This window comes from Passer domesticus, chromosome 2 (genome assembly GCF_036417665.1).
Source record: "Passer domesticus isolate bPasDom1 chromosome 2, bPasDom1.hap1, whole genome shotgun sequence".
Taxonomy (NCBI): Eukaryota; Metazoa; Chordata; class Aves; order Passeriformes; family Passeridae; genus Passer; species Passer domesticus.
Window position 1 is genome coordinate 107,899,776 of NC_087475.1, and position 24,083 is coordinate 107,923,858.

Sequence of the window (24,083 nt, forward strand, 5' to 3'; positions counted from 1 at the left end):
CACCAAAAGAGCAAGGAAGAATCTACCATTGACTCTTTGGCTATCAGTAACTGTCAAATCACAAACCAGGGGACTGTGAGAAATGCTACTCTCTTCCAAAAATTTAGAAAGGTTTATTAAAACCTTATCAAAAACACAATAGAAGACTGAATAGAGAAAACACTTCTGCACCAGGAGCAAAGGATCTTTCCCACCATGTGCTCAACCAAACAATGGAAGTTTCGCCTTTTAACCCTTTAGCTCCTCCCAAAGTTCTGTCCATTGACTCCTTTGCTGTCCAGTGGTGGAGTTTACTTCCTTAAATCTTGATTGGAGGTCAGATGTTGTTGTTAGTTGTTGTTGTTGTGACAAGTCGACCCTCCCAAATGTCCCAAACCCAGGCTGTCCCCTGATAGTAAAACATAAACTATAAATCTCTAAAACTTCTCTTAACATATATAGATTTTTATAAGTAAAAATAAAAATTGACCCAATCGTAATAAAAACAAAACCAAAAATTTATTCACGACTGTATTACAGTCCCAACAGCCACCAATAAAAAAATGACAGAGCAGACCCCGGGGACACAGGCTGGGTGGACGCAGATTCGGCCTCTATCGCACTGAACCCCCCCTTTGTCCACGCTTGCTGCTTCGCAGGGACAGTTCTTATACTCTTTTTCTTGCCTGCAGCAGAGTTCTTTTGTCTCCTTTCAAAGTTCATCATATTCATGTTGGTTCCTTCCTTCACTTAAAGTGTTAATGCCGAGTTCCACCCTTGTCAGCCAGCTGAGGTGTCACTCTAGGATTAAACCCTGGGCCCCCCTTTAATAGCATGTTTGATACATATATCTATAACCCATTGGCACGAATTTCTATCATATCCATAACATACATGATATTTGCCTTTTAATTGTGAGAGTCAATCATCGCATTACTCATCTATTACAGGACCTTCTGAGAAAATAAAATATAAGGCTCTCAAAATCACATCTGCATTGTGGCACTATGGTATGCTTACTGTACTCTTAAGAAGATCAGGTCACAGCTAAACTAAAGAATTCCTGGAACTAAGGTAAAGAATTCCCAGAACATGTAAACTCAGAGGAGTTATGTATATGAATAATCTTCAAGAATATGCATTTGACCAATGCAATGAAAAAGTTTATAAGAAGAGTTGTTATAGTTAACTGTGTGCATCTGGCTATGGCTACGCACTCAGTGCTGTTACTTTTTCTTTATCCCTTATTAAATTAATTTTAAAAAGTGAGCCTTGTTTCTCACACCCAGCCTCCCAAACTGTGAGGCGTAGAGCCCATGCCCCCATTCAAAACTCCCAAACCCCTAAATGCTTCTGTTGGAATGCCAGAGGTACCAGACACCTCCCTTTGTGTCTTAATCACTGTCTATTCACTGAGAAAGCTGCCCCCTTCCCCTTCCAGCATCTTCCTGGTAAGATCAGGAGGAAATTCACTGAGAAACCTAAATCCAGCCCCCACAAGAAATATGGAGATGAAGCCATACCTTTTCCCTTGCTTCTGCAGTCTCCTGAATCACTCAGCTGGAGTACCACTGGTTACTGTCTCACAGTACTGAGCCTGCATATTCTCTTTCCACAATTTCCACTTTTCTGTAAAAAAGGTTAACTTTGGAAAACAGTACTTAAACAACATCTTGTGTTATGTTTATACACATACATTTGATGGCTTCCAATCAAAACCACAAGGGAAGAGCACACACGCATTGTTGACAACCATGAAAAAATACACAGATAAATTCTCTACCAAAAAAAAAAACCCAAAAGACAAAAAACAAAAAAACCCAAAAAAAACCCAACCTCTAATTTGAAGAATACCAAGTTGCAGCCCTCACTGTAACCTTCATGCATGCAACATAACAGATTTCAAGGCAAACTGAATTAGCATGAGATTTTCAGAACTTGAGGAATGATGGTCCTTTAATGCTGAGCAACTCTTGCTTAAAACATCACTTGAGATTAATTTCTAAAGGTCCCTTGGCCAAGAAGCCTGAGGTTACTTTCTAAAGGTCCATTCACCAAGAAGCTCAGTGGCATAAAATCCTGCTGTGTGAAGAGGCAACCCTGGGCACAATTTGTCAGAGGAATTTAGGCAGTCTGGCTGCTTTCCCTGAGTACCAAATGGCTGCCATTCCCATTTCTCATTGAAAGGAATGGGAGGAATTTGGCTTACAAGCAGACTCGTAAGAGATAGGGGCAGAGACTGTTTAGAAGAGTTACTAATTGACACTGAATGTTGTTCAGCCAAGGCCTTGATAAATTCTTGAACCCAGAGAAGAACAAAGACACAAAGGTGGTTGTGTGCATATTAGAAGGGAACATGTAGTGGCCCTATCGTGAAACCTGTACCTTCCAAGTACCTCAGCCAACGGAGAGGGAAGAGGGTGATGAAGCAGGAAATTAGGATAAAAAGGAGGCTGTACTCTTCAACAATTTGAAAGACCCCAGGGGAGCTGTCACATGGCCTTTCCCTTCATTTGAATAAAGTTATAGGACATCTCTGTCTTCTTTTGGACATTGTTATGTGTATTATGGTAATTTGTGCTGATAGAATATATATATATACATATAAAGGAATAAAATATAAAACCTTAAAATCACACTAGCAAGGGAAAAGGGGATTGCTTCACAGGGTGGTGAAACTGCAGCTGGCAGCCGAAGAGGAGGTGTGTCATTAACACACGAAGTGAACCCAGCCTGCACAGGAGATGGTCGTTCTCACTGGTATGAACAGGAGAATGCCCAGTGATGATGGCCCATGAAGATGTTCATCTTAGACAGACAGGATCATCAAGGACATACATCTGAATACGGATTCCGGTAACCGAAGAGTGGACACACATCAGTTCCCAGACGAGCACAGGACAGAGAATAGAGGCAATATGAATATGAGGAACCCTGAGGAGAGACAAAGGGACTACCACCCCAGGCAAGAAAAAGGGTATAAGAACAGACTCTGCCAAGAGGCATTTGTGAACTGTGGGGGATTCGGTGCGATGGAGGTCAAATCTGTGCTCACCCAGCTTCGATCCTGGGATTGGTGCTGTCCTTGATTGTTGGCTGTCAGAACTCTATATCAGTCGCAACTAAATTTCATTTTTATTTTTATTAAATTGGCTGGATCAATTTTTACCTGTAACAGACATAAACCTCATAAATCATTAATTAATTAATCGGCACATCCTCTAGCAGTGCACTGTCTTTTATTCATCACTGGCCAGCCTAGAAGTGTGGAGAACAGACTTGGGAATATTTCCACATTCCTTTCCCTGACCCTTTGAAAGACCTCTTTCTCCAGGAGAGGAAAGAAGAACTGATATCCAGTGCCCAAGTTCCTTCATCAGTCCCTTTTGTGAGAAACAACTGCTCACTTTGAAAATTAAAAAAAAAATTTATTAAACCTTAACAAAATACAACAAAAGGACTACATAAGGAAAAAGTTATAGCACTGGGAACTGCCCTTTTGGATACCATGTGTCTGGTTCATCTTCAAGATGGATGCGCAGTTTTTTATACCCCTGGGGGTTGCATCAGCCAGCCCTGGCCCTTCCCAAAGTCTGTGAGTCAGCTCTTCTGTGCCATTTATTGATGGCACAGATAAATGCTTTCTTGTAACTTGATTGTAGATGAGATGTTGCCATGCCTCACCCCCTAAGCAACAAGCTTTTCCATTCCCAACTGCCCCAGGTAAGGGACACCTGTGCATGCCTTCTCTCTACCTGTCCTAGACAACCCAGGCTGTCTGATGGCAACAATACAGAGCGGGGGGGAAGGGAACTATGGGGAGAACAGAGGATATCTAAACTACAATAACATAATTATACATCACTAAAACTTTTCTTAATATTCACACAATAGTTATCCTTTAAATGCGAGAGCCAGTCATCTCATTATCCATCTATAACACTTTCAACATCTCTTCCAGCAACCACAGTCAGGGTCTGCTGCTAAACAACTCTGAAAAAGTAATTTCATATCATTGATGATACGAAATGGTTGTAATGGTGGTTGCAGTTCATTGATATCAGGTTGTTAGATACCAAGAGACTATTTGAAAGTCCAAAGAAGAAAAGCACAATGCTGATGAGTTAATATTTTAATGGAAGACTCACTGGTGGTGTTTTCCTTTCAGGGAGTGGATTGGGGAATCTCTCCAACTAGTGAATTGAAGAACTTAAATCCAACAGTAAAATTCTGTTAAATAGGGCATTCCTTTATCACAGCGCTGGAGACATGCTGGAAATTTTTTGCCATGAGCATGTCCCATGAGACACAGTTCCCTGGGGTTTAAATACATTGTCACACTTAGGATTTCCTTACAGCCCCTCCCAGAGTCTGCCCAGCCATTACATCCAAGGTGTCTTCTCCAATATTGTCTTAGTGTGTAGCAGGGCTGCCATATTATGTCCTTTACCCGTTATTATTTTGATTAGGGGGGCTTTGTTACTTCATCAGAGGGTCTTTGTTATTGTCTTCGTCACCTGCCCTCTGGATGACCTTTCATGTTGACAGCTCCCAGCACATATGTAATTCATTTCTGCTGACCCCTAATTTTTTATCTTACTGTACTAAGTCACTGCTAAGATGCATTTACCTTAAGATAAGATAACCCAGAACTCCTCTTACCTAAGCAATTTCCTATTGAATTTGCTTCCAGTAAACAAATCTCTATTCATTAAGTTTTCTTAGGTGTATAGGTCTATGTAGTTATTACCTGCATGTGAAAAATGTATAGTTTTATAAATTGACTATTTGCAAATATTAAAATGAATATTGTATGCGTTATGTCAGAAAGTTATGCTGTACTAATTTTCTTAAGTAGTATGTTAAATATAGTTTTAGGTTATAACATAATGTTAAAATAGAAATTGTGCTATATAAGATGTTTTTTAAAAAATGAATGAGGTACTCACACTAGATAGCAGCCACAGGACACCTACATCTTTCAGAGAAAGAGAATTTATTGCTCTTTTATCAGGAGAAACTATCTTCTTCCCACCTTGCTCAGTCATGAAGGCGTGGTTAGGATTAAGAGGAAGAAGTTGATGATGACCAGACAGAATCCTTTGTTTGAATGCAATTTATGCATGATGTATGAGATGTTTGAATGTGCAACAAGCTGCTGTTTTTAAGGGTTAATCTTCTGTTAATGTGTGTCCTTTTTTCGGGTTTATTTTGCCCAGAAAAAGGTACCCTGAACACTTTGTTCTTATCGTCTCATGTTGTCCTAATCCAAATTGTTTCAATTTTTATTACTCTATTACTATTTTTATAACCATTTAATTACTATTAAACGTTTAAAATCTTAAAAACAAGTGATTGGTGTTTTTCACACTGCAGGTTCAAGTTCAGCTATTTCTTAATTTTCTCGGGCTTTTAATCTTGTTCTACTGACACTAAGTTAAACACAAATTTAAGTAAAAAACCCCCCACATAAATTCCTTAGCCAACTAGGGCATGACTTCTTATAAAGTTCAGGGGACTCCGAGATTCTTGGGTAAATGATATATAATTCCTTTTCACTAGGTGCTTACCACAGACAGTGCTCTGCGTTGAGGCTGCACTTCAAAAGCACACCTCTGAAACACCTCATGTAATTACACACAGAGATGGAAGGGAGCTTTCCCAGATCAAGCCCTTGATCTTTTTTCTTCCTTTTCCCCAAATACCAGTCATGGCCAAGTTCTGTTGGTCTTGGCCCATCCACAGCACAGATCCTTCTGCCTGACTGCTTGTGAGACATCTAAGAGCATCCTGGGATACGTACCCGACTGACTGGCTGGTCTGGCTCAAACCCTGCTGGGTGTGGCCGTCCCATGCAGCAAAAACACGGCAGGACAGAGACCCCTAATGGAGGATGTGAATAATCACTTGGGTGCTTGTGTTACCTCGTTTCGGTAAGGGATGTGTTGGTCTTTTGGTGTGTGCAGGCTCAGAGAGGCTGTCGCACCTAGGTCTTGCTGTAAGCCTGTCTTCTTTGCAGGAATTCTGGGTGCACTGTGTATCTTCTGCCTGGGAAAAAATCCACACCGTCAATTAGTTACAGGATGCTTAGTGTACACCCCTTGTCATTTAGAGTGAATTGTGCTATTTTAAAGATGCTGTTACTAGCTGGGTGGGTTTCCATAATACATATATGAAAATACCAAGAAGAAAGAGAAAAGCAAATTGCAAAGTGAACAGAGGCAAGACACCTCATTTGCAAGAAAAGGGAAACTATTCTTACTATTGTTCCTTCTGCAGTTATTTAGTCTCATTACACTCAAGACCAGTAAGAACAATGCAGCTGTTAGTATCAATGTGATGATATTAAGAGAGAGACTGTGCTCTTCTGAACATCCGCAAAAAGAAATGAGTAAGTTCATGCAGAACATGAAGTGATGCCAGTATTTTATTGCTGTCCTCTTCCAGAGTCTAGGACCAAGAGTGCAGCATTCAGAATTTTGTGCTCATTTATTCTTTGAAGGAAAGAAAGGAACAGTGTAGCAATATAACTGTACCAAAGATGAAGGATTATTTTATGTTTTTAAATAAATACTGATAATGTCTCGTGCTTTCCTGGTATCAGGTTGTATCAAAACCCAGAACTTTTGATCTATTTGTGTTTGTTTTTCTAAAAGATGGTTTATCACAAGAGAAGTGTCTCATCCTTCCTGACACATATCCTCCAGGGAGATATTCTATGTGAAATGTTTTTTCCCAGCATTTGTCTGCCAGGAGCCTGCTCTGCTGGTATCCCCCAGATGTGTGTACTGCTGATCTACATAAGTAATTCTGTAGAAGTGTAGACATACTGTGTATGCACAAATGTAGATATTTATTCCATCTATATATGCACACATCCACCACACACATACACAAAGGCACCACAGGGAGGAATCTTTGGGAAGGTTTCAAATCCTGACATCTTCATCTAGCTTGAGATTTGACCTCACAGAAAGGTGTCTAGCAAGACCTGTGTAAGTACAAGCTGCCCTCTCACAATTGCACATCCTTCCCTAAGTGCTCCCCACATGTTACACATCTCCACACAGCTGCAGCCCACATTCCCTTCCTTTTTCCAGGTGAAGTGCCTTTATTTTCCTTCATTGTTGGTGGTCGAGGAGGCAGAACAAGGCATGGAGATGGCTGGCAGAGAAGATAAGTCTGGCACAGAGGGGTCACAAACAAGAGCAGGAGATGATTCTCCATCAGGAGGGCAGTGTGGAGATACCAGCAGGTGTCACTGCTTTGCCACAACTCACAAGCAATCTACTGTATGAAAATAGCTACATTCCTGTAAAAAAGGAAGGCTTAAAGCAAATTGATTTATTTAAACTGAAATGTAAGCCTGGTGTTTAGGATGAGACACGGGCTTTCTGTAATTTACCTAAAGGATAATATAAAATAAAATATTCTGATTGGGAAAAAAAAGAGTTGTTGTGGTGGTTTCTTTTTTTTTTTTTTTTTTTTTTTTTCCCCTAAGAAGTGTAGGGGGTTTTTTGCAAGGTTTTCATCTTAGCCTCTCATATACAATTTCAAATGCTATTTTACTAGACAAAGCTGCCTTTTCCTTGGGGTGGTTAAGGACCACAGCTTCTGACATGTTATGAAATTTAAAACTCTGTATTGTATAGGGGTCTTAGACTGAGGATCTTTTCAGGCTTCCCAGAAATTTCAGGTAGCTTTTCTCAAAGTTGAGCAGACTACAACAGAATCCATCCGCAAAGAGTTGGACTAGTATTCAGTGCTCCTTTCACACATAGCTTTATGTGTCCTAAGATGAAAGCAGCAGAGCTATGAGAAGGCCCTTTGTATGGCTTCCAAAAACATAAGCAATTTCTTGTGTACTGAGAAAGAAAACAAAATTACACGTGACTTGCATCTGGCTGGCTTGATAGCCTAATTTATAGAAGATAAAAATGCAATCAATTAATACAATTCTCTTGCTTCAGCTGATTTCCAAGGGCTCAGTGTTGAAAACGGAATGAAAAACAATGGGTTATATTTTCTTCCATGTCTGATTTAATAAGAAAATTTACTGGTGTGGTATTTAGATGAATCATTCCCTCAGGGTCACACAAAAGGGAATTGATGAATGATGCTTTCAAAGGTCTATAACCAAAACAAAGTTTCTTTTCACTGAACAAACTTAGTCCCATGCCTCTCCAGCATTGGTTTCCAAAGAAGAATATTTTTCCTATTTCAACCAGTGCCTAAAATATCTAAGACAAACATTTCAGCCACTTTTCAAAGTCACGTCTTCTGCCAGAGCTGTTGGGGCCAATTTGTTTGCATCTTACTGCTCTCTTAGAACCAGGAACCCAGTATCTAGGCAGAGAAAAATACCAACATAATATACCTCTGAAATAGCCTGTCACTCCAAAACAGAAGCATGGACATTTTATACAGCCTGAAGAAACTTTATTTTATCTCAACTGTTTAAAAGGATGCTTACATGAGTTAATATCTTAACCCAAACCAGCTAATGTCAGGGTCAAAGGATCCCAAAGCTGAGAGATACAGGCTACATTTCCTTTATAAAGAGAGACACATAAACCCAAAACAAGTTTTATCTAAGTGAAAGGCAAGCAGGAAGGTGGCATTCCCTCTTGCCCTTTTTCCATCAGTTAGGAGAAATTATACCCTACCTCAACACTACTTGTCCTGAGGCTGGACAAAATGCAGTAGCACGTAGAGGTCAAAGGTGAGTTGGGTGAGACTGACAAGTGTCCAGCTTCAAAACAGGCAAAAATCCTGGGCTTTTTTGTTGGTGGTGGTGGTTTGGGGTTTTTTTGGTTTTCTTTTTTTTTTTTTTTTAATTTTTTTAATGTTTTTGTGGTGGTGGTAGTATTAGCTCAGAACATTCCTATAAAATTTATTTTAAAAATATGGTCTGCTTCCATTTACTTACAAAGTTAATCTGCTTCATATCCCTTGTATCGGAGCAGAAAAATAAATCAGTCCATTTCATTTAAATTTGCTTGCGTCCTACCAGTTTTATTTCTATTTCTTATTTCAAGCTCCATACCAATTTCACCTACCACCTCCACCACAGTAAGAAAAGGGTGTTGGGGATCAAACCCACCCATTTATTAAAATCACACATTTATTAAAACAAATACTAAACCAATTTGAAATACAACCTCCAAGGAATTCTTACAAATTGTTAACAGAAGTAACTGGACAGACACGCACAAGCTAATTACAAAGAAATCTCATAACAGCAGTTAGGATGTTCATCATTCATAATCAAAACTTCTGATTCCCTCAGTCATGCTTTTGTTTGTTCCAAAAAAGATGGTTTGTATCTATTTCTTATTCTTTTTTTGACCCATAGCTATCAGCCACTTAATTATCCATAGCCTGTATTCTTGCATTCATTTCATTGCTACGTGAAACCAAACACCACAGCAGTAGCACACAGCATTTTATGGTACTGCATCTTAGCAGATGACTTTGTATAGTATGAAGATAAGTACATGTATTGGTTTTAAGTGTTCTGTGACTGGATGTCATGTTCTCATTCTAATTTCATGAATGAAAAATAAATCTCGTACAGAAATTTACTTGTAAGCCATTGCATCCCTCATCCAGCTGCTGGACCTATCATGCTCATAATCAGAAACCTCTAAAAGCTCTAAAAATTTCTACATTCAGCTAAAAAGTAAAAGAAACTACAATCCCAGACATAAACAGATACTTTCATTACTCCAAGCCCTGCTTTCTCACACTTCAGGTGATCAGCTTGTAGAAAACAATAATAGATAATCACTAGCATTTTCCGGGGTTTGAATAGATTTCTCACTGGCATTGTGCCTTTCTCTCTTCCCTCAGGAAATCCTTTTCTTTACTCATGTCTAAACTCCCTGTTTCTGCAAGTGATTTTTTTAATTAAAAAAAACCAAAACAACAAAACAAACAACAAAACCTTAGTCTAAACACTAGCAGAAACCTCATGTTAAAACTCAAACTGCTCTAAATTGCAAGTGCAGATTTTGCAGAATGGCAAGGGCTGAGACCACACAGCCTGCCCAAGAAGGGTGCCAGGGGCTTTCCACCCCATTCCTGCCCTCCACAAACCCAGGGGAAACCCTTCTCCCCGGCCTCTTCCCTCATCGAGGAAGAAACGAAGCAGCAATGGTGGAAAAGTTTGGACAAACCATTACTTCCTCCTTTGACAATTAGGGGGCTATGGAGAAAAAAACACAGTTGTAACAGCTGCAGCCAGTTCCTCTTTCCCCTCACTCACTAATTGTAGGCATTAGGGGGGTTTAAAAGAAGTATTTTATAGCAAAGATCAGATTTACTCATTCTCAACTCACTTCTGTATTAGTTCATTTGGCTTTTTGACTACAATTTAGTGATTCATGTGGGATGCCCGTTTGAAATACATGGATGAGGAAAAACCAGATTACATGCATTTGCTCCGGGAAGCCAGAATGAGAGGAAGCAGCCTGCACTGGTGGCTTCCCACAAGACCAGCATGAGCCAGGTGGGCTCATTTCTCCTTCCCTAACTCAAAGACTTCATGAGCATATGGTGCAATTCAGGGAATTACAGGAGATTACAGCTCAGATCTGACTCACTGCTTAAAAGCAAAGTGTAGTCAGAATAGGCAACACTCCTTGCCCTGCATTTGTACTTATCTGCCCACATGGAAATAAATTAAGCACCCACCTCCTCAGCCTCGCTTCGTACTGCACTCACCTGCCACTACACCAGGACACAAACAAAATGCACTGGACAACCTACTAACCCTGCAACTACCCTTTTATTGCCCTGCTCCTCCTGCAGGTCGGTGGGATGCCAGGAAACACAAGGCAGCTGTGATAGATCAGGTATATTAAGAAGGGGGCTGTGAAAAGCCCTGAGAAAGAAGGAAACATTTATGTGCCTTTTACCTTGCTTTCCAGGAGAGGTTACTGGAAGTTGGACTTGGCACTTCCTCATGACTCTTGGCTTTTGAAGCCTGTTAATCCTGGCACCTGGGTTATAAGTTCAGGCTGGCTGCAGTCTTGGCCTGATCTCTTGTGTCCTTTAGGGAACAAGTTCAACATCTGAAGTTCAGAGCAGTGCGCTGGGCTGTTCCACAGGTTTTCTATAGCCCAGCTCCTGGTAAGGGGCACCTTAGGTCCATCAGCAACACTTTTCAAGCCAGCAGCCTTGCAAAATGTTGCCTTGTTTCAGACAATCCCCCATCCACTTTTGAGTTTGCAATGTTAAAATATCAAAGAGTAGTCAACAATGTTAAAACCCCAAAAATACATTAGTTCCACTAAATGCATCCACACAGCCAGCCTGAGTTTCAAATAAATACTTCACATTTTTTTCTTATGAAACAGAATATTATAGTTTAATAAAATAAAAAATATATATATTATAAATTGTCCCTTTTTGTCTTTATCTTGGAGAAAGTCACAGGAGGTTTTCTTGGAAGCCTGAGGTCCCATTTTAAGAGTTTCTGTAGTTCTTCCATGTGTAGTTCTCAGGTTTCAGTGGCGTACCAAGGCTGTGGGACACTGCAGGAGCCCACCTGCTTGCAGCTCCGTACTGCCTGCACTTCTTGGCCTTGGTGCAGGCAGGAAGTACCTGATGAAAGAGAGGTTGTTGTGTTTATCTCTTCAAAATATACGGATGTTTTAAGTATGAGGGATCCTGGATATTTGTATGGCCAAGTGAGTCCTTGCATCTCTTTGTGAGGGTAGACTAAAATTTTAATCTTGCAATCCCACCAGCAGTCTTCAGCTTGGACCTAGAGGTATAACACTAAGACATAGGTTGAATTTCCTCCACTGCTTCTTTTTCTCCAAAATGTTCACCAGAATCCAGAGTGCACATGCTAGGTATGTACGGCAAGGAGGATGAAGAGACTTCACAAAACTGGACTGTGATTTTCTGAAACGATGCTGCTTCACCTCAGTTTATCTCCACCTCAAGCTTGTATCCTGCACCCCCTGCACTAGGATAGCCTTGGTGTACAACCAGCAGTACTTCAGCCCATGCCCTAGCGTAGCACCCTGGGCTTCCCTCACAGAGGCACAGTTTTCCTCAAAGACCACATTTTGTTTGAGGCCCATCCTCAAAGTTTCTGCCTTCGTGAGCTGCACTGGTTGTGCTGAGGGAGGTTGTTTCAGGAAATGCAGAAGACCCATGCAAGGGTCTGGCCTCTGCTTACACAACTATTATGTGCACAAATATGATAGTAGAGTGATGTTCCCACTTCACAGTGAATGTTTTCTAGCTGCCAGCACTTTTGGGCACCTGTAGGCTGGCTATACACAATCAGGTTTCACCTTCCCAGCTGTCTGGGGGCTCATTCCTGTGTCCCGCTCCAGCCCAGTTTCAGCCTGGCTTGGGCAGTGTTCAGGTAGCCCTGGTGTGGTTGGGCAGAGCCAGGTCATGGTATTGAACCCCAAGACCTGTGGGGGTGAATGTGGCAGCATCCTGAGGAAAGGCAGACCTACCCAGCAGGGCCAGGTTGGGTTTCTCTCTGGGTCATGTAGGTGCTTGAGGCAGCGGTAGAAGAGGCAGGTGAGAAGGAGAAGGGAGGCCAGGGGGACTAGGACCCCCAGTGCAATGGCAATGGCCAGTGCCATGCTGCTGTCTGGACCTGTGGGGAAAGCAGCAGGTACTCAGTTTGTGCATGAAGTAGAAAAAAAACCCTGAAACCCATTTCAAGCATACCTTAGGTGGATAAGAGCACTGGGAGCACATTCCAGCATGATGCACACAAGTGGCATTGCCAGCAGACCTGTGCTTGTTCTGATGTTAAGGTCAGGCATGTAGAACCCAGCCCCTCTGAGCTACCCAGTGCTTGGTACCGAGACAAACCATGTGTTGGTTTGTCACATTACGTGACAGGAAACCCTGTCATAAATAGTCCCTGACAGAGACAGGGAGGCTGGGGCACATCATGGTGGGTAAGGGGACCTGAGGAGCAATAAGACATTATGTGCCATTGACCGGGGCATCTGGATGTTCCATGGCACCTCCTCCATCCCTCCCAAGCCCAGCCACAGCTGCTCTTCCAGGTGCCTTCCCCACCTTCCAACCCTCTGAGGAATTTTCTAATTCTGCCCCAGGAGGTGCTTCCCAATTTCTGCCCTACTCCAGAGCAGGAGCAGAGTTACATACTGACCCTGCTCCAGGCTGTCTGTGGGAAGGACCAGGGTCACATTTAGAGAAGGGTGTTGGATCATGCAGGTGATGGGGTACTCCTGAAGGATTTTGGAGTGGGTGTGGGTAAAATTACTGATGACAGTCACGGTCTGGTTGCTGAACTTTATGTGGTACTCCCTTGGCTTCTGCTGCAGGATGCTGGGGAGGTGCCAGGTTATTTTTGGAGCTGGTTTCCCTGTTGCTGAGCAGCTCATCCCCACCATTTTCTCAGAGTCCTCAGCTTTGCCTGGAGTGGATATAAGCTTAGTTTCCACTCTGGGATCCGAGATGGCTGTAAACAACAAAAGTAACAACGACAAAAGTAACAAAGTCCATTAGTTTCTGCCTATGTTTGAGCAAAGAGCATCTGTATTTACAGTTATCTTAGAGGAAAATATTGCTATCTAATCTTAGCTCCCCCTTCCCAAAGACCCGGCAGTGACAAATAAATACGAAGGTGATCAGACAGTAGTCTGGAAGTGAAGAGCTGGACAAGAGAAAGGGCAAAAGGGTGGAAGCATCTGTTTCAGTTCTGTTACTAGCAGCAGCCTCCCAACTGAGAAGTGGTGATTATGGCTGAGTTAAAAGCAGAAGGCAGTGAAACTGTGAAGTCATATGTCCTTTTCTCTCTGAAAGAGCTGAACTGCTTAAATGACTTAGAATTATTTTCCTTTAAAATTACCTGCAGGATTAGCTTTACCGCTGTTTAGCACTTTTGCTGTTGAGGTGTGTAGAGTTGCAAATCAAAGGACTAAGTGCATCTATTTATGCAAGACAGTAATAGTGAATTTGTATGTGGTTACACCACAGGATTCCACCTGTGGAGGGTTTGTGCTTGTAGAACTTTGTTTCCTCTTGTAAATAGGTTTTGGATGCGTCATAGTATCACTCAACTATCATGAAAGATCACTTCTTTGAACACTCTCACTTCAGAAGATTTGTGGATGCTGTCACATTTAATTTTAGTCTGGAAGAAGGATGAACTACAGGCATCATTTATGCTTACTCACACACAAGAAGCCTAGTTATCCCTTAGCATAAAATTAAAAATTAATAAAATCCCTTGGTGCCTATTTACCCTTGGCATAAAATCATGCCATAATTTAGGTCAGAAAGGATTTCAGGAGAATGTCTAGTTCAAGCCTCTGCTCAGTTTCATAAGGTCAGTTTTCAGAGGCACAATATCTATAGAGGTGTGTAATTTGGGAGTGCAATCCATGGGTTTGTGCATGGCAGCTCACCAGCCTGCCTTCTATTTCAGTGCTGATGGAATAGGGGTCTAAATCACACTCTACTTCTAGGTCTCTGTTTCTGAGAATATTGCTTTTTTCAAGAATTTAAGTTCAGTGGCAATTCTAGTTTCAATCAAGTGTGAATTACCATGAATGTCCTCTGTTTAAAAAAAGCATCCACTGCTATAATTGGTAGAATTCCATGTGTATATTATTACTTACATAATAAAAATAACTCTGGTAAGAGCAATATTTATGCTAAAATTAATTTTTATCCCAACACTAGAACATACCTCTATAATTTAGCAATTCTGCTTTTAAATGAGCAAACGAACATTCTTTTCATTCTTCTTAGGAAAAACAATGATTTTTCCTTTTGTGAGGCAAACAAAGATTTGCCTGTGAGGTGTAGCAGACACTGCAAAAAGGGGAAAAGGAGCGTGCCAGATGTGTAATGGCACATATAACCTCCTGATACAATTCCAGATGCACCTCAAAAGGTTGTCTGTGTCTTCCAAGCCATAACGGCCAGAGGGTAGAAGCAAGACTTTGTATACCAACAATGTTGTTGCTTTTGGTTTGTTGTTTGATTTTTTTACAAGCCTGACCTCATTTACTTACTATGGTTGTGCGAGCATAGAAAAAATAAACTTGTATTTCTCACTTTTGCATCAAACATAGACAAAAACTCAACCAACAGAGTTGCTGAAACCTCTGAGAAAAAGAAGGAAAGTGTTTAGGGGGATTTCAGTTGGAACATCTCAAAATCTCCCAGGTATGAAAAGACCAGTGTCACAAACATTTCATGTTTTGATTAATAAATTAACTCTGAACTTCTTTCACTCACGGGATGCATAAAAATAGCATATCCACCCACATCATTAACTTCAAATATTAGGTTGCAAAATTCACAAGCAATCGCAGAAGAAGTCACAGATGTTACCACAGAGGATGAGAAAAACTCAGTGTCTTGCCAGAAACACATGCACTCCACACTGCTCTTCTTCTGACTAAGCTGTTTTCTCTCTTCTCACAATGGACCCCAATGAATGATCCTGTAGGGCTGAGCTTCTCTCTAGCAAATGTCTGTAACAGATGCACTGTCAAAACTTGTAAGTGCTTACAGAAAAGACCTGCTACACTGTTTGCTAGTATGTGCTGGCTGTTCATGTTTGATGCATACACTTAACTGCTTCTTTTGCCTTTCATTAAAATATCTGTTTCCAGTGAAAAAGGCTTCACCTGAGATATTGTGTGCCAGTACTTGCTTTAGTTTCTCTTGCAGATCAGTATTGCAGATGTTCCCAAATTTGAGCCCTGTCAGCATTCCCAAATATTTGAAAATAGCTTAATCTGTAATGACTTTCTGTAATTAAAGGAAATTAGACACTGCTAATGACCTGATTCATATGTTTTTTTATGTTTAAAGGCTTAGCAGTGGTGTTACAGAGAATTATAAAAGATTGTAGGAATCACAATATGCCTCACAATGACAGAAAGCTTTTTCAAACCATACGGGTGTTCACCAGCAGCACTGTGCCTTGGTTTCCCTGTCTCAGAAATTGCAATGGCATTTTTCCAACTGGGCTCAAGACTTCCAGACAAATGTTGCCAACTACAGTGAAGGCAGGCGGTCTCCAAAGTCAGCGCAGCAAATGTCCAGGGAATTTTGTGACTCAGCAGTCTTGCCTATCCTCATGTGACACATCCCCTTCTCTCTATACCTCTCCCTCAATCCTCATCCTGGATTTCATTCTCATCCTCTTTGACAATGAAGTTTGGCAAAATATTTCCAAAGTAAAATGAAGGGGGAACACAGCAGACTGCTCAAAAGAGACCCACTAAGCTTGCTTGAAATTATTCCGTTCTGAAATGGATTTTGCCACAGGGTAGGACATTTCTGCTTCTTCCTGGGTTTGCTGTTTTCAGGTCTGACATCCTGCCAATCATACCTGATTTTTTGGTTTTTTTTAGAGTGTTGTATCTAGTTCTTACATGGTTTCACTTCCCCTCATCACGCAGCGATGGTGCCCATCCTGTCCCAGAACAGCCGCGCTTGCTAAGGCTGCAGTAATTGGGCAATTACCAGCTTGTAAACTCCCTGGTAGTCCCCTCTTGAGGGCAAAGATATGGCAGTGTTTAATTATCAACTGGTGACTTTGATTTGCTCACCCTGCCCTGAACCTCTGAGCCTTGGGAGATTCCTGCTGGCTTCACTCTCCCTCATGGGGCAACCTCTGGGCTTGTTCAGACAAACTGTTCCCATTGTTAGGAGTTAGGGTGTAAAGAGCAAGACTGTGGCTTTTAAGTAGCATCATATAAATTAGCTTCAATGAGATAACCATACACGAACTAAAACCTGCTGTCAAAGTGCCAAGCGCTCAGTTTGTTCCTGGTGACCTCCAGGGCTGGTTTGATACAGCACATTACAGGAAGGCTACCATGACCTCGGTGAGGCAGCCGCTGGCAGTGACCTATGAGCCTATGAGAGAAGTTAAACCCTTCTCAGTTAATGCGTTTTCATCTGAGCCAACAGAGAAACATCCCTTTTCTTTTTTTAGAATTAGTGCTCTGGTGAAGGATGAACCATAGCCAAAATGTTGGTGAGCTTGGGAGAGGCTTCCCCCACTTGGATAGAATAAAAAAACAAACCAAAACCCAAACCCAAAAGAAACCTCAATGTTTAGATTTATGCGATTAAAAGAATGAGATCCCTCTGCAAGGCACTTCCATGTTTTTCCTGTAATGTATAATCAGTGCTAACCCTCTGAATGACTCAGAACTGGCTTTCTTTAGGAATTTTCCTCTTCATATATGAAATACCACATGAATTTCTCATCATTTGTCTTTCTGCCCTAGTTTTCCCAAAAGAGAGGGAAAAGAAATTTTGTTCCAGACTTGGTTTTCTCTTGTATTTTTCACCACCACCTCCTTTCCCCTATAAGTTAGGAACTTCCTTTCTCCACACAGAGGACTCCAGAGACGTGTGTGATCATATATGTCCATGTCTTTGTCAGCAGAAGGTACTAGGAATAACCAAAATACTCTGCAAGGGCCATATCACCAGTGACAAGGCACAGACACTAATAGTCACCACACGGAATATGATCTTTGCCAGTTTCCCCACAGCAGTCTCATCCCTGAGAAAGCTAGGAGCCAACAGGGTGTCATCAGAGCATGTTTAATGTCTCAGCTTTCTCAGCTGGACAAAACCAGCAGCTTTCCTCAAAAGATAAGCAGCTTGTTACTCTTCATTCTTTTGAGTTCATCTATTAGTCTCTTAGTCTTTATTTCATGGTGCACTTGCAGGTTGATGATTTCATATGGAGGTGACAAATATTCTCACCTTTACTCATGATTTGTTTCAACTCTCTTCTTTAAGCTAGTTGATGCTGATCTGCTCAAGATATTCAGATATTCATGTGTCAAATCCCATGAGCTGTACAGTATTTTGGCCTTCCCCTTTTTAAAAAGAAATTTTTAATCCTTTTCCTGACCCTAGCCCAACTGCTGTTATTTTTCCTCTAGCTTCAAAATGAGCTTCCAGCTATGCCAGTAATGCATGTGCCTCTTTGTATTTTGAATGCTATGCGTTTTTTTTACAACCAAATGCAAAACAAGTAAAAAATTGTGTGATTTCCAGGATTAGGGGGTGAGAGCAGCGGTGAAAGGAAGCAGAGGAGCACGGGGTTCATGGCTGTGGCCAGGGAGCTGTCAGCACAGGACAGGGCCAGCAAAACTTGGAGGAAGTAATGAGTTACATGTCAGTTTTGAATTTTGCTGTTGCTGACTTGAAAGGGAAGAAAATTAAAGAACTGTTGAATGCTGGTTTCCCATCAGAGGTAAAACCAGAGAGGAAGAGAGCCAGGGAGAACCATGCTGCATCAATGTAGCAATGTTAGGGAAGGTTTTCGCAGGAAAAATGACTTGCTCCTCAGATAAGCACCCATACACAATCACAGTGGCTTACCATAAACCTTGAGACACGTCCTGCCAGTGACAGCCCCTGAGGGAAATGTGTTGAAGATGCATTTGTAGCATCCTTCATCTTGGAGGGTGACTCCATGAAGGGAGATGGCTGAGGCTTGTAACTCGCTGTGGGCAAAACTCATGTGGCTTACATAGGCCTTGGCTATTTTTTGGCCATTCATCCTACTATAAGTTGCTATGTTGTCTTCAGCTCCATCCATCTCCTTCTGCCATGTCACCTGTATCACATCTTCTTTCGTGACTGACCGGCATGAAAAAGTAACATTTCCTCCTGCCTGGACTGACTGGACCTTTCTGTTCATCACCTGCACAGAGGCTGGGAGAGAAGCAGATGCCACACTCAGCATTTCTCACACTCTTCTGCAGCCCAACCCCAGCAAAGGCCCCTGCAGCCCCTCACCTTCATTTCCAAGCAGAGCAATTCTGGAGGATTTCTCTATCCCTCCATCTAGGGAAAAGTTGAAAATGCAACTTGAAAGAACTACTCAGAGAGTTTCACTGGGCCTGCCATCTCTCACACCAAGCATTTTGCTAGCCTGATAACTATGCTGCAGAGAGCACCACTGAGAAAGGCAGTTCTGGTGTTGGGAGCCACTGATTTGTCTGCTAGGACCGCTATCCCATGGGCACCCACAGAGAGATTCCCTAAACTTTCAGCCATGCTGACAACCAAACAGCTGCTGGCCCAATACCACCCTCTTAGCCCTCCTGTGGCATGGGGTGTAGCAAATCAGTAAAAATGCTCAAAATTATTATGTGTCTCACTATACACATAAGTATTCACACTTGTCAGAGATTGGCAAGGATCAGAAAACTGGAAGAAAAAAGCAAGAAGGGTTCTCAGGGAGAACCTGAGGCAAACTGTCCTCTTATCTCAGCATTGAAGTCATGCTGCTGAGAAACAGCTGCAGAAGAGACCCTACTGATGGCCTGCACAGCATAAATGCCTTGGTATTAAAAGTCTCCAGGGAAAAAACCAAAACAATCAGTCTCTTCTTCCAATTCGTAGACATGAAAAAATTGTTAAGGGTACAGGCAATGTGAAGCTGACAGCTCAGCTCAACAGTTCTCTTGGCATAATAATTTTCAAAGTTCATTTGTGCATGTCAGCATGGGAAGAGAGATATCAGCAGTAACAGTTGCAGCACTGAAAACATAATTCAATTTACAAGAAAGGGAAATATCTTTGCAGAGAAGGTGAGGCTCTCTGCAGTGCCCAGAGGTACACTAGGCTAACCCACTCAAGAAAGTGCTCTGAGATTCTGGCTGTGACCATGGCCAGGCAGATTTCCATCAAAGACCAAGAAGCCAGTTGTCAAGCTGTGCCAGTCACTTCACTTTCTAGATCTCAGCAGTGCCATAGGCAGACTACAAACCATGATCATGGAAGCTAGTTTGAAACTAATTCAGCCTTTTCTACATGATTTTTAAATACAAAACCAGGGTAATACATCCATGCTTTTGATGGCCTGAGCAGATACATACAAGCATGATTTGCCTGATTTGTAATCTGCCCATTACAATACCTTTATACATCTCTCTGGAATTTATGGTGCACTGGTGCTAAATTAAGAAGTGGATGCTGTCAGTGCAACCAGCAGTGACATGCCTGAGCCCAAGGTAAATAGTACAGTGCCACAAGTGCTGTGTAATCTCTGGGTTTGCCCCAGGAGGGTGCAAAGTGGGGACTGCAGCACCCAACAGCATAGAAGGAGGCTGGCACAGCCACTGAGGTCCCTAACGCTGTTAGGATAAAGACACAGACACCCAGACAGACAAGGGAGTTACCTGGAGCAGCGGTCCAGACACAGGAGAGGAGCAGGCAAGTGACCATCATCATCTTAGCTGTGCGCTCAGAGAGACCAGAGAGCAATCCACTGAGTGCCACTTCCCCTTTCTTAAATGCTTTGCTCTTACTCTAGGGACATTCCCCACCAGGCAACTGCAGTAATTGGCACCTCGTGAAAACCTCCTGCTTCTATGACACAACTGAATTTTAGGGGACATGAAACAAACGTCAGAACCAGAAACTCAGGTTTTCCCAGCTGTGCTGCTGAGCGGACAGGGGTATTGGGCTTTTCACAAGCACTTTGCCCATAAGGTTGGGTTTTTCATAAGCACCTAAGTACAAGCACAGATTTTGAAACTGGCTCAGCACCCAGTGTCTGTGGGTTGCAAGAGGAAAGGCCACCCTGGCCTTGACCTGAGCTCCAGGAAAGGGCATGCTGCCATGAGTAGCACAAATGTCCTTATATGTAACTCAGAGTTAGGGGTCTGCACCCATCATGTAATTCAGTGATGAGGTGATGGAAGACCCAGGATGTGCTGATGCTTCTGTAACACAACTCTTGCTCTAGGCTAAGGAGACCAAAGCAAGACAAGAGGTGGACTCAGGGCCCAAGTCATGTGTTGTCTCTCAGGGAAGGAGCAGAGCCTGGGTGTCACGTCTCCTCCATTGAGGTTGCCTCCATCTCCAGAGGTCCACGATCCTTCCCTAGCCCTGTCCCTTGGAAAGACAGGGTTGTCTTCCACAAGCACATACTTTCTCCTCCACCATCCCCTGACATGACATAAAAATAAGTCATACAACTTGTCTGAGTCATTGTTTTTGTGCCTTTTTGCTGTGTCGTTGTTGTGCCTGTGTTCCCCTTTCTGGTGTGGGTTGTGATCACTGCTGAAACCAGCCAAGCCCTCAGCCCATGGGTGGCTCTCCTGTGGGGCAGCCATACTATGAGACCTCATTTGCTAATCAAACTTCTGCTGGTAAATTGTGTTTCACATTTCTGACTTCTGATGAGGTGGCTTACATTTTTTGCAAATTCTTACTACTACAAATGACTATGATTGCTAATAAAATGTTTTCCCTCAGTTGAATGGCCACACAGATTAGCCTCAAGTTATGCAAATCAGTTGCAAGTCAGCAGGCTCAAACCATAAAGTGACACAAAAAATTCTCAAACATGCTTTCACATTTATGATTCCTTTTCTCCTTAGTGGCAACTGATCTGAAAACAGAAACATCTCAAGTATCAGTATTCCTCTAAAGAAACATTTTGGATGTGCTTTTGAGTAGGTTCAAGAATTCATTCCCATAAGTCTGAAAAATGCATTTTTTCCTTTGAGATATCTTATTTTCCTTTCCTTGAGTTACTTGCATAGTTGCACTTTCCTGCAAAATTTCTGGAAGGGCATTCTGGCCTGATCAAAATGTGAGATCACTAATTAACAATCACAAAAGGAACTGCACTTGATTTTAAAAAGAATTGCAAGCCCAACTGGTATGTAGGAAAATTTCTTATCAGCTTTAACTAACTTATTTTCTCTCAGCAACACTCTGATCTTCCAGAACCCTTAAAAACTGTGTGCTGCTAGAGGAAACACTTCAATGAAGAGCAAACTTTCAGTCTTAGCAAAGGACAGAGGTGGCTCTGCCAGTGAGAAAAATTTGTTTGCTTTAATTTGTTATGGCATCCCTGGTGAGAAAGAGCTGTGTATGCTGGCTGCTCCTTCCAAGCTCTGCTTTTCCTCTGACAGCTCCTGGTGCCACAGGGAACCTGAGCCTGCAGGGACCTCCCTAACAGCCTTCATGAGTCAGTGTTTGTATGCACATCCAACTGCTGCAGCATCTCTGTCAAACCACTCCCCTTTCTCCAGGGACCAGACAACATCAGCAGTAGATTAATTGCTTTAAACACAATATTTTACTCATAATGTGAGATCCATGAACCCAACCACTTATCTGAAATTTGTGAGTGGATCTTTAAGTGCATGAATGGCTGCTCTGTTCATCTTTGCATAGACTTTTGGTGGATTACAGACCTTCTTCCTTGCCAGTAAAATGCCATGCTCTCCAGCTCCAGTTGCTCATTTCTGAGAACTGCACACCATGCCTGAGCTTCAGTCACATTCCAAAGACAGTGAAAGCTTGGGGGTAAATTAGGCAGAAGTAGTTCTGCAGCTATGGCTTGAAAAGCACAGTGATTTGTATTGTTTTCTTCCTTTCAGTTTCACCAGGATGTTCTCTTTAGTTCTGAGCAAATTTAAAAAAGGACGTACAAGAATTGCACAGTCATGAAATGCCAGCATTTCCCCACAGACTAAGTGACTAATGCTATTTATAATTCATGTAGCTGAACTTCCAGAAAACATTGCCAAGGGAAGTCACTCAGGCACAATTATAGTCTAAAACATTGATTTGTCAACTACCAGGTTAAACCACTATTTTTCAGCCATCCAAGCCCAGGTTAACAACTGGATGTCTGCCTACCTTGTCAGAAGGATCCAGTGCCACCTCTCTAGACATTGCCTGTAAAGAGAACAAAACAGGTGGAAAGGGTTTCGTTGACTTCTGAATTGCAGTGACTTTTGGAGGCTGGTTTCTCAGCTCTAATTGTAGGTAGCACTGTTGGGAAGCAGCTTGTCGAATGTAATTGAACAGGTCTGGAACTTTATAACATGTTTCAGTTGTGCCTGCATATGGCAAATAACTCTACATCTCCGTTGAGTTTGGAGAGCTGCAGTACACTTAGGTAAGGACAGGAGCCGCATCTACCAGTGTTTGCTCCAGCCTCTGGCATAGCATCAGAACAGGCTGTGGCAGTTCAAAGCCAAGGGATGCTGCAGGACCTGTGCTGCTCATTTGGGCAGGGTTACAGACGAATTGTTGTGTTTGAGCACCTGTTTCAGTTCAGAGCACACAAGGGTAATTTATACACAGACCCAGCTGTTTATCCTTGTCATGTTTGAATTGGAGGTATGCGATCTCTCCCCAAACTGGGCTCCCTCCCTCTGCTAATATCCTGCTGTCAGCTGCAAGTTACAGCTTCTGTTACTGAAATCTGGTGTTGGACTGCTTAGCAAAGTGCAAAACAGAAACAAAGGAGGGGGCTACTTAGCAGAGACCTAGCCCATGGTGGTGTACCTCTATCTGCAAAACTGTTCCACGTTCCCAGGGGACAGCACTTGTTCTTAGAATGTTCTGTTAACTGCCTGACACTTCTTACTTCTGAGGTTTGATGAAATGGCTGCAGACACCTGAAGTGTTACAGAGATTTTTTTTTTCTGGCAATGTACAGCAATTACAATGTGTCAACTAAAACTTGCTTCCTCCCCAGCCAACAAGATGTGCAAATTATATTTCTGGTTCTTCTGTTTTTCTTTCTTTGTAGCTTGGGAGAAAGAAAAAGGAATAAAAGTATAATAATTTTTTTTAAAGGACAAAAAGAAGACAAAGAAGCACAAAAAGACTGCACTGGGAAGCTTCAGTAGCAAAGGCTATACTTCATTGTGGTTTGAAGTAAACCATTCAGTTTGTCACAGCATTTCTCAGAAGCACAAGATGGCTAGGCATGTGGTTTCCTCTTGTCAAAACCACCATAAATTGCTATTCCAGAGTACAGAACCTAGAGGGAGTCCATTCTGCAACACTTTAGTCACTTTGTGGAGGCCACCAGCTCTTCCCAGCACCCCAGGAAGCTACATCACTCATCTATTCCACCTCTCTTCCTCTCCCACCCCCACTTGCTAATGTTTGCCTGCAGTGGAGGCTTTGGGGTGGTTTTTGGTTTTTTTGGGTGCAAAACATCTGACTGCTGCATCCACTTAGAGTGAGATAACGTACTGCTTTGGTCACTGAGTTTCATTCTGTAAAACAGCCAGTACAGAAAACAATTCAGCCAGCAAGGAAACTACACCAAAACTGGCTAC

General features: G+C 42.2%; 1 protein-coding gene across 7 annotated transcripts in view; it reads right to left on the minus strand.

Annotated features, from left to right (window-relative positions):
* Positions 1-93: 93 nt before the first annotated feature.
* Positions 94-24,083, minus strand: part of LOC135294795 (OX-2 membrane glycoprotein-like) — a 38,884-nt gene continuing 14,894 nt past the window's right edge. Inside the window, exons 3-13 of one of the 7 annotated variants that reach the window (XM_064410514.1) lie at positions 22,645-22,683; positions 20,166-20,222; positions 18,778-18,825; positions 18,358-18,693; positions 13,136-13,447; positions 12,462-12,607; positions 10,705-11,586; positions 5,904-6,027; positions 3,035-3,148; positions 1,503-1,608; positions 94-388 (exon numbers count right to left, since the gene is read on the minus strand). In XM_064410514.1, the coding sequence (XP_064266584.1) occupies positions 11,449-11,586; positions 12,462-12,607; positions 13,136-13,447; positions 18,358-18,693; positions 18,778-18,825; positions 20,166-20,217 (1,032 nt within the window). In that variant the 5' untranslated portion in view covers positions 20,218-20,222; positions 22,645-22,683 and the 3' untranslated portion in view covers positions 94-388; positions 1,503-1,608; positions 3,035-3,148; positions 5,904-6,027; positions 10,705-11,448. Of the gene's footprint in view, positions 389-514; positions 1,609-3,034; positions 3,149-5,903; positions 6,028-7,060; positions 7,313-7,454; positions 8,326-10,704; positions 12,608-13,135; positions 13,448-18,357; positions 18,694-18,777; positions 18,826-20,165; positions 20,223-22,644; positions 22,684-24,083 lie in introns of those variants that run through there. The other 6 variants (XM_064410515.1, XM_064410516.1, XM_064410512.1 and 3 more) reach the window with 6 other exon arrangements.